The sequence below is a fragment of the Phaseolus vulgaris genome, chromosome 2 (genome assembly GCF_000499845.2).
Source record: "Phaseolus vulgaris cultivar G19833 chromosome 2, P. vulgaris v2.0, whole genome shotgun sequence".
NCBI classification, from domain to species: domain Eukaryota; kingdom Viridiplantae; phylum Streptophyta; class Magnoliopsida; order Fabales; family Fabaceae; genus Phaseolus; species Phaseolus vulgaris.
This window is the reverse complement of record NC_023758.2, coordinates 49,085,686-49,094,702: the sequence shown is the minus strand read 5'-3', so window position 1 is coordinate 49,094,702 and position 9,017 is coordinate 49,085,686. Positions and strand designations below refer to the sequence as shown.

Sequence of the window (9,017 nt, the reverse complement as noted above, 5' to 3'; positions counted from 1 at the left end):
GATTGAATATATCTTTATTTTAGGTGAATATGATTATATTTACCATAGTTTATGATTAAATATATCTTTATTTTAGGTGAATATAATACATTTTTGAATTTGGAATTCTGTTGGAGTTTTGTCTTTTATAAACATTGAGAAAGAAAAGTGTTTATATACTTTGATACGGTTTTGTTTTTATAAACATTATGCAAGAAAGTGTCTTTCTCATTTATTTATCATAGTGATATGAAATATGAAGTTTGAATATGACTTTTTTTTAAATGATGTGTTCGTGTGGTAAATACATATTGAATATTAATATTTATATATTTATACGTTATTCGTATAACATGTATAGTGAAGTGTTCAAATTGGATTTTTGACATTTTAATATGATTTTAACATAATTTTAAGAATGATATATACATTAATTTTTTAAAAACTCAAACTTATAGTATAAATTTTTATTGTTATTATAAAAATAAAGAACAAATTCTTTTAAATCAACTATGACAAATATATTTTTTTCTGTAAAAAAATTGAAATATATTTGTTCACATAAATCTTTACTGTCAATTTATATAATATATAGATTTGTATCCTACATTCTAAAGATGATATGTATCTTTGTGTCAATGTCTGTGTCGTTTCAATGTCCGTTTCAGTGTCTATGCTACATAAGATAAAAAACTATTAAGAGTAACAAAATGTTTAGTTATAATAGTAATATTACGGTGAGTTAAAAAAAAATGTTGTTAGTTTTTTATAATATGATTTCTTTTAATCAATGAGCTATAAAGAAAATAGATTAGGTTTTACATAAGGAAAAAAGTAAAGACAAAATTAAGACCGAAAATGAATATATTTATTGTGTCTATGGGATTTGTTGTGCTTGTGAATACATTATATGAATTATTTAGTATTTATATCACATTATATAATTACAATCATATTTTTTATTGTAAAAACATAGATACACTTCTTCGTGACTTAATATTTTAGTTTACTTCGTTTGCTAATAAAAAAGAAAGAAATTGTTCATATGTATAAACAGATTATATAATATTTTCCACAATGTTGAAAAAAGTATTTAATTACAATACTATCTCAACTGTGATAACACTTATAATTATAAGTGAAAACATTTTCTCTTACTTTTTTATTTATACATTACTCTTTTATTTTAGTTTATCTTAAAAAAATAATAAAAATATTAACAATTTGAAATATTTCATACAATAAGAAACTTTAAATTTCTAATAATCGAATAGTATTCGTTTTTTGTTTATTTAAAGTATATTAGAGTAATAAAGAAGTCAATGTCACAATTTTTTCACTTAATACTATTCGCATTTTAAAACATAATAAACAAGTAATCAATAAATTGATTTTTTTTTAGTTTTTATTAATTAAATACCTCAAATCTTACAATTAATTTTTAGTTTCTTTAAAAACTTTAATAAAGTATAAGAACTACTCATATTTTGTGAACAAGTTAAAATACTAGTCTCATAATAAAATGGAGTATTTTAAATAAACTAATGTAAAAATTGTTTATGCTTTTTATTACCACTCTAACTAGTTGTATTCCATGGGTAACATGTGTAATTAATAATTGCTTTAAATTAATATTTTTTTACTAATTAGCAATATGTAATTTTATTTATTGTTTGAATTATAGTTTATTCTAACCTTAAAAGAAAAAAAAATCCCATCTTACAAGTTATGATATGTGTTATAATTGTGAATTTATAAATTATTTAGAAAAAAAAAATAGAAAGAAAAAAAAAAGAAAAAGAAAACCCCTAGGTTTCGCTAGAAAAGAAACGATGTAACTGCAAAACCCCAATCTTCACTCTTTGTTTCTTCCTCTTCCCCACAAACCCTCTTTTTTCTGCATCTAGGGTTTCCTCTGCATCTAGGGTTTCCGCTCTGCAATCACCAATGGCGGCAATCACAGTTCCCCAACACCGATCCTCCAAGACGGAGTCCTACGTCGACAACAAGCGCAAGGAAGACATCCGCCACGCCAACATCGTGGCCGCACGCGCCGTCGCCAACGCCGTGCGCACCAGTCTCGGCCCCAAGGGCATGGACAAGATGATCTCCACCTCCTCCGAGGAGGTTATCATCACCAATGACGGAGCCACCATCCTCAACAAGATGCAGGTCCTCCAGCCCGCAGCCAAGATGCTCGTCGAGCTCTCCAAGTCTCAGGACTCAGCCGCCGGAGACGGTACCACCACGGTCGTCGTTATCGCCGGCGCCCTGCTCGAGCAGTGCCTCCTCCTACTCTCCCATGGCATCCACCCCACCGTCGTCTCCGACTCCCTCCACAAGGCCGCCGTCAAGGCTGTGGACGTCCTCACTGCCATGGCTGTGCCCGTGGAGCTCTCCGACCGCGACTCGCTCGTGAAGTCCGCCAGCACCTCTCTCAACAGCAAGGTCGTGAGCCAGTACTCCACGCTCCTCGCGCCCCTCGCCGTCGACGCTGTTCTCTCCGTCGTTGATAACGCAAAGCCCGACATGGTTGACCTCCGCGACGTCAAGATCGTGAAGAAGCTTGGCGGCACCGTGGACGACACCGAACTCGTGAAAGGGCTCGTCTTCGACAAGAAGGTTAGCCACGCGGCTGGGGGACCCACCCGCATGGAGAACGCCAAGATCGCCGTCATCCAGTTCCAGATATCGCCGCCGAAAACCGACATCGAACAGAGCATCGTGGTGAGTGATTACTCTCAGATGGATAGGATTTTGAAGGAAGAGCGTAGTTATATCCTTGGCATGATTAAGAAGATCAAGGCCACTGGTTGTAATGTGTTGTTGATTCAGAAGAGTATTTTGAGGGATGCTGTTACTGATTTGTCCTTGCATTACCTTGCTAAAGCTAAGATTTTAGTGATCAAGGATGTGGAGAGGGATGAGATTGAGTTCATTACCAAGACCTTGAACTGTTTGCCCATTGCTAACATTGAGCATTTCCGCGCTGAGAAGTTGGGTTATGCGGATCTTGTGGAAGAGGTTTCTCTTGGGGATGGGAAGATTGTGAAGATTAATGGTATTAAGGAGATGGGGAAGACCACTACTGTGCTCGTTCGTGGGTCTAATCAGCTTGTGCTTGATGAGGCGGAGAGGAGTTTGCACGATGCTTTGTGTGTTGTAAGGTGTTTGGTTGCCAAGAGGTTTCTGATTGCTGGCGGTGGAGCACCGGAAATCGAGCTTTCCCGGCAGTTGGGTGCCTGGGCTAAGGTGTTGCATGGCATGGAGGGTTACTGTGTGAGGGCATTTGCTGAGGCACTAGAAGTTATTCCCTATACTCTTGCAGAGAATGCTGGTTTGAACCCCATTGCCATTGTTACTGAGCTGAGGAATCGGCATGCGCAGGGTGAGATAAATGCTGGGATCAATGTGAGGAAGGGTCAGATTACGAATATCTTGGAGGAGAATGTGGTGCAGCCCCTGCTTGTGAGCACAAGTGCGATTACCTTGGCAACTGAGTGTGTGCGGATGATTTTGAAGATTGATGATATTGTAACAGTGCGGTAGAGTTGATTGAACTATAGACATTTGGTTGGAGAGAAACTGAATCATCCATTATCTATTTTGTCTTTCGTGCTTCAATTTTACGTTGTTAGTTTATGTTCTTTCTAGCGACTTTGGTTCAGGTATTTTTACTTACATTAGCTGCTGCTGCTGTTATTTTACAATTTTGATTGTCCTTATGGATACTTGCTCGAGTCATCCGATTCAGAAGCCCTTCTTAATGTGTGTGGGTGTTTAGTTGATATTTTTTTGTCTGAATGCCACTATCGATTGTGTTCGTGCATTTTCCTTACCTTAGCCAGACTTGTATATCTTGCGTCTGTATGTGGCTTTGAGAGAATGATTGTCTATTGAAATACATCATTTTAATATCTTGTAATTTTGTGGTTTACGTATACTTAGGCTGTTATAGGAAGCATCGCATCGCAAAACTTGACATTGTCATGAATTGAATTGATGGAATATCATTAAGTTATATTTGAAATTTTAGTTATCTGATGATGCGGTGGAATCTGAATGTCAATGCCCTGGAGAATCCCCATTAATTGCTGAACTTTCTCCGGGTGAGATTTTGAATTTTTGGTGTTGATCTCACTGGAAATATTGTATTTAGCATGTTAATTTAGATATACTTGCTAGTGTGTAATGTTATGCATCATACCAAATAGATTTGTATCTTTTAACCTGGATTTATAACTTGTTTTCAGTAGCATTCATGTCAATGAGTATCGCAAGTCTTGTCACTGAAACTTTTCTTCCCTTGAGCCTTCGAGTCTAATGTGATTATATTTAAATGAAATACGAAGAAAATTACTTAACCCTACGCAAAAATATGCATCTGTGATTGTGCTGACACTTCTCGCAAGAAGTTTATGAGTTTCAGGAGTGCATCAACTTCGTTATTAATGATTCCTTCTGTTTTACGGAACTTTTTCTTCTTCTTTGGTTTTGCCCCTTGAGATGAGACTATGCAAGGATAAAACAAAAAAATTTTAAAAAAGAAACGAGACATCGTAATGGGAAATACATGGTTTACACTTATAGTTCATCGATAGTAATATATATATATATATATATATCAAATTAAGTTGAGTAGTTTAAATTAATATAGAAAAAATGTGTTCTATAAGATATCAATTAGTTTATAAACTATGTTTTTATATCTTAAAAATGCTGTTTGATTAAATAATAATGTAAGGCTTGAACATGTTTTTAGAGAAAAAAAAGAGATACCAATTCAAGGCAATCTTCTGGAATCTTTTTGTATCAGTTTAGGAATGGTTTGGGATCTTCCATTTATGGTTAACAAATTGTCTACATAATACACATTTTTGGAGAGATATGTCAATGCAGATAGCCAAAATCCCTGGAAAATGGGTCATTGAAGAATGAATGCATTGAATTGATTTTATAATTGGGTGCTATTAATCAGATTTTGCATACAGGCAGCAGATAACTTGTCTTGCGGCTACCTTTTTAAAATTCAAGATTGAAAGAAAATGTTCTTTGATGGTGGAAAGTGATAGACAACATCCTTTGACCTTAACCTTTGGTCTTGAGGCTGATAAGTTTGTATACCAAACCTTCATATCTTTATTAAGTCGGTGAATTAATTGCAGGTGTCAAGCTATATAACACAAGAACATTGGTATGGGATGGTAGGGATATTTTAACACATAATCTTTAACAATATAAAACTACAAAGATAGAAATTTATATATAAATTAACACTAAAATTTTATATGCACAAATATATTTGATTTTTTTTTCTCTGATAGAAAAATATTTTTTTTACTGTTTTAAAATTATTTATTTTTTATTTCTATAATCATAATAAAATCTTAAACTTATAAGATTGAGATTTTAGAAAATTATTGTACATGTGTGTTGGAATCATTCTAAAATTATCAGATATCCATTTTTCTTTTAATTGGATATTTCACCGATAAACGATGTACACACATTTCAGTGTTCGATATGTGTGTTCGTGGACACACCATTTTAGAGATGTCTCGAGACTCATAGGTGTCAAGACAAAGCTTCAAAATATGGGGTTAAAAAAATTAAGATTATCATAAACCCTATCAGCTTCGTGGTGTTTAAAAATTGAGCTCAAAGAATATAAAATCCTGTAAAGCTTTGACAGCTAAAACCCTTGCATACTAGAAACAATTTGAAGTTGGCGATAATGCAGAAGAAGAGGAGACTGGGTACCCTTCAACAAAACATTTCAGTTTTTCTATTTCACCAACCGCATCAAACCATTCAGTAAGAATCTCCATGGTCACATAATCAGGACTGCACGCGTCTTCAATCATTCTGTCCATAAGTTCAAATGCTTTTTGCAACATTTTCTTATCCCGAACCCCCTTGAAAATAGCATTATAAGTTGTTGTATTAGGTCGAACTCCCTTTATTTTCATGTCATCCATCAAAGAAACAGCCTTTTCTACATTGCTATTCTTGCACAGAGCATCTATTAAGATGCTGTAAATCACAGTGTTCGGAGGAACCTTGGAATTAGAACACATTTGCTCAAATATTTTCATGGCCTCATCAACATTCTTCTTTAAACAATATGCATGTATAACTGCTCCATACGTCACAACAGAAGGCTCGAGTCCCTCTTTAATCATCCTTTTCATCACGTTGCTGGCAGTTTCAAAATCTCCAATTTTACCTAAGTAGGAAACCAAAGTGTTGTAGGTTACAATATCAGGCTTAACCCCAGTTACTTCCATTTCATTAAGCATTTCATAAACTCTTTCCAGCTTCTTCTTCTTACAGAATCCACTGATGAGGACATTATAACAGGTTAAATCGAGACCAAACCCAGCCTGCTTCAACCTTGACACAACTACACTGGCATCATCCATCCTTCCAGCAGTGCTTAAACCAGATATCAAACTATAGTAAACAATTGCATCTGGAGAGCATCCAGAACTCAGCATATCATCGAAATATTGCATGGCTTTATCGATATTATTCACACCACAGAAGGCAGATATCAGCGCAGTATAAGTAACAGCATTTCCCTTCAACCCCTTTCCTTTCATCTCATTGAAAAACTCAACTGCGTTGTGGACCTTTCCATGTTTGCACAAACCATTAACCATTGTATTGAGGGTGACCACACTTGGCTGAACTCCTTCCTCAATCATCTGACTATATAGCTCGCGAGCCTTACCAATGTTACCAGCTTTGCAGAACCCGTCAATCAAGCAATTATATGTAATGGTATTTGGTCTACTTTGCTTCTTTGTTTTCATCTCTTCTAACAAACTCAAACCATGCTCCTCCCTCCCAACTTTACAAAGCCCATCAATCAAAGTATTAAACAAGACCACATCAGGCTCAACACCAACCCTATTATTACCTTCTCCTTTGCCTCTCAACTTATCAAACACCTGCAGTGCCTCATCAATCCTCCTGGCTTTGCACAAATGATTAACAAGAATCCCAAAGGTCACAACACTGGGCTTTATTCCCATCTCTTCCATCTCTGCCATCAGTTTGTTCATCCTCTGAATGTCCCTCTCCCTTCCCAACCCAGCTAACAAAGCATTGCAGGACGCAGCTTCAACCGCAACTGCACCACCCAATCTCATCACAACATGCAAAACCTCCCACGCCACACCATTCTTCCGGTGCCGACACAGCTTCGTTATCATTTGAGTAAGCTTAAACGTATCAGGGAAAACCCCATGCTCACACAGCTTGGTAACCAACCCCATAATTTCTTCATCAGCAAAGCTTCTTCCACGGCGCTCCTGCTCCCCCAACACCCTAAAAACAACTTCACCCGTGAAATTATTTGGAGGAAAATCAGAATCCCGTTCAAGCATTTCGTCAAGCACGTGGAGAGCACCATCAATGCCACCCGATCTAAACAACCCCTTCAGCAACTCGTTGCAAATTTCAGAACTTTTGGATGAAGAGTCGAGCTCCTTGAACAGAATAAGCGAATCTTCCACCATTTGGGCCTTCCCTAGGCACTTCAAAAGGAGGAAACCGGATCTGGAAGTGAGAGCAATGCGACCCCCAATGGATTTTCGGTAACTATGAAGCATGAGAAGCTCTTTCTGCGAATTGGGGTGCTGTGTAGCGAGTTCGAGAGCGCCTTCAAACACACGAGAGAGGGCTTGGTGGTGCTCTGTTCTGTCTCCGAGGAAATTGATAAAATCGAGGGCTTTGGGAATGGAGTTTAAGCGAATAGTGATATGGAGGAGATGATGTGAGGCTTCGAAGAGAAAGGGACGAAGCTTATCATAGTCCCAATGATTGAGCGGGTTTTGAAGAAGTTCCACGACTTGGGTCACCGTCAATCCGGCGTCGTTTCGCAGAGGAGGGGATGAATAGCTGCGGCAGCGCCGCACAGAGGAAAACGTGGACGGCAGCAGCCGGTGGATGCGGCGGAGACGGAGGAGCTTTGATTGCACCAACATTGTTTGGAAATATTCCGGCGGCGCCGGTGGCTGAATGCGGAGGAGCTAGTTTAGTTTGAAAGGGTTGGGTCAGTGATTTTCTTTTTTATGTAATTTCAGTAACTAACAACAAAGTGTTATTTTTAAGAGAAATTAAATATAAAAAAAGTAATATAACTAGTGATTTATTTACTGATAAAAAAAAGTCACTAAATTCATCCTCACTAATTTTTGTATAAATTAGATAACTAATTCTTGTAATGAATATTGTATGTTTTTGTAAACAATTATTGATAAAATAATCATTTTTTTAGATTATTTTTGTGAGAACACTTATTCCTCTTTTCAAGTTCTTAATTTGAATTTCTTATAATGGAGTTGGTATGTTCTCTTATGCTTTTCCTTCTTGTTTTTTATTAAAAAAATAGTCTCTATTTTTTTTTATTTGGTTGAAATCCACACTCTATTTGCTTTAATTTCCTTGAGCTCAAACTTAAAGCACCTACATCAAGATCTTGTTGTACATATAAAAATAAATTATAATTATAATTTGTGAGTTAGGTGTAATTATAAAAAAAAATCTATATAAACTCTTTATATATAGTGAAAAATTAATCTTTATATAATTTAGAGAAAATATATGACATGTGGTGCATTTGCATGACACATTTTGTTTAAAAATAAATTTTTAAATTAAGTAAGGATAATTTGTAAGATGGATCTTATAAATAAGAATCTTATATGCATTTATAATTGTAGTGAAAATATAGAATAATATCACTTAATTTTGTATTGATTCAAAAAGAAAATTATTTTAAAATTTGTACAAGCTTAATCATGATACTAAGATATAAAAAAAAGTTATTATCTCCATGTTCACATTTTTTTTCAAATAAATTTATATTTTGGTTTTTCTATTCATAGTAACAACACTTCATTGAATTTAAAAGTGATAGTAACTTTTTCTTTCTTTAAATGATATGTTTGTGCATTGTCATAGTTTATTAAAAAACGAATTTATATTAAATAATCTTAATTTGTGAAATAAACTTTAAAAAACTCTTATTA

General features: G+C 35.3%; 2 protein-coding genes across 2 annotated transcripts; one reads left to right on the top strand and one right to left on the bottom strand.

The window, feature by feature from the left end:
- The first annotated feature begins 1,770 nt into the window (after positions 1-1,770).
- On the top strand, positions 1,771-3,808 carry LOC137813003 (T-complex protein 1 subunit delta). The gene has a single exon (XM_068615280.1). The coding sequence runs from the start codon at positions 1,927-1,929 to the stop codon at positions 3,526-3,528; it is 1,602 nt and encodes a 533-aa protein (XP_068471381.1). The 5' UTR covers positions 1,771-1,926; the 3' UTR covers positions 3,529-3,808.
- Positions 3,809-5,572: 1,764 nt separating this feature from the next.
- On the bottom strand, positions 5,573-8,112 carry LOC137813002 (pentatricopeptide repeat-containing protein At3g61520, mitochondrial-like). Its single transcript, XM_068615279.1, has one exon. The coding sequence runs from the start codon at positions 7,968-7,970 to the stop codon at positions 5,688-5,690; it is 2,283 nt and encodes a 760-aa protein (XP_068471380.1). The 5' UTR covers positions 7,971-8,112; the 3' UTR covers positions 5,573-5,687.
- Positions 8,113-9,017: the final 905 nt, after the last annotated feature.

Excerpts from the sequence above, each read along its gene's own strand:
- LOC137813003 (XM_068615280.1), top strand. The coding sequence starts at position 1,927 with ATGGCGGCAATCACAGTTCCCCAACACCGATCCTCCAAGACGGAGTCC.
- LOC137813002 (XM_068615279.1), bottom strand. The coding sequence starts at position 7,970 with ATGTTGGTGCAATCAAAGCTCCTCCGTCTCCGCCGCATCCACCGGCTG.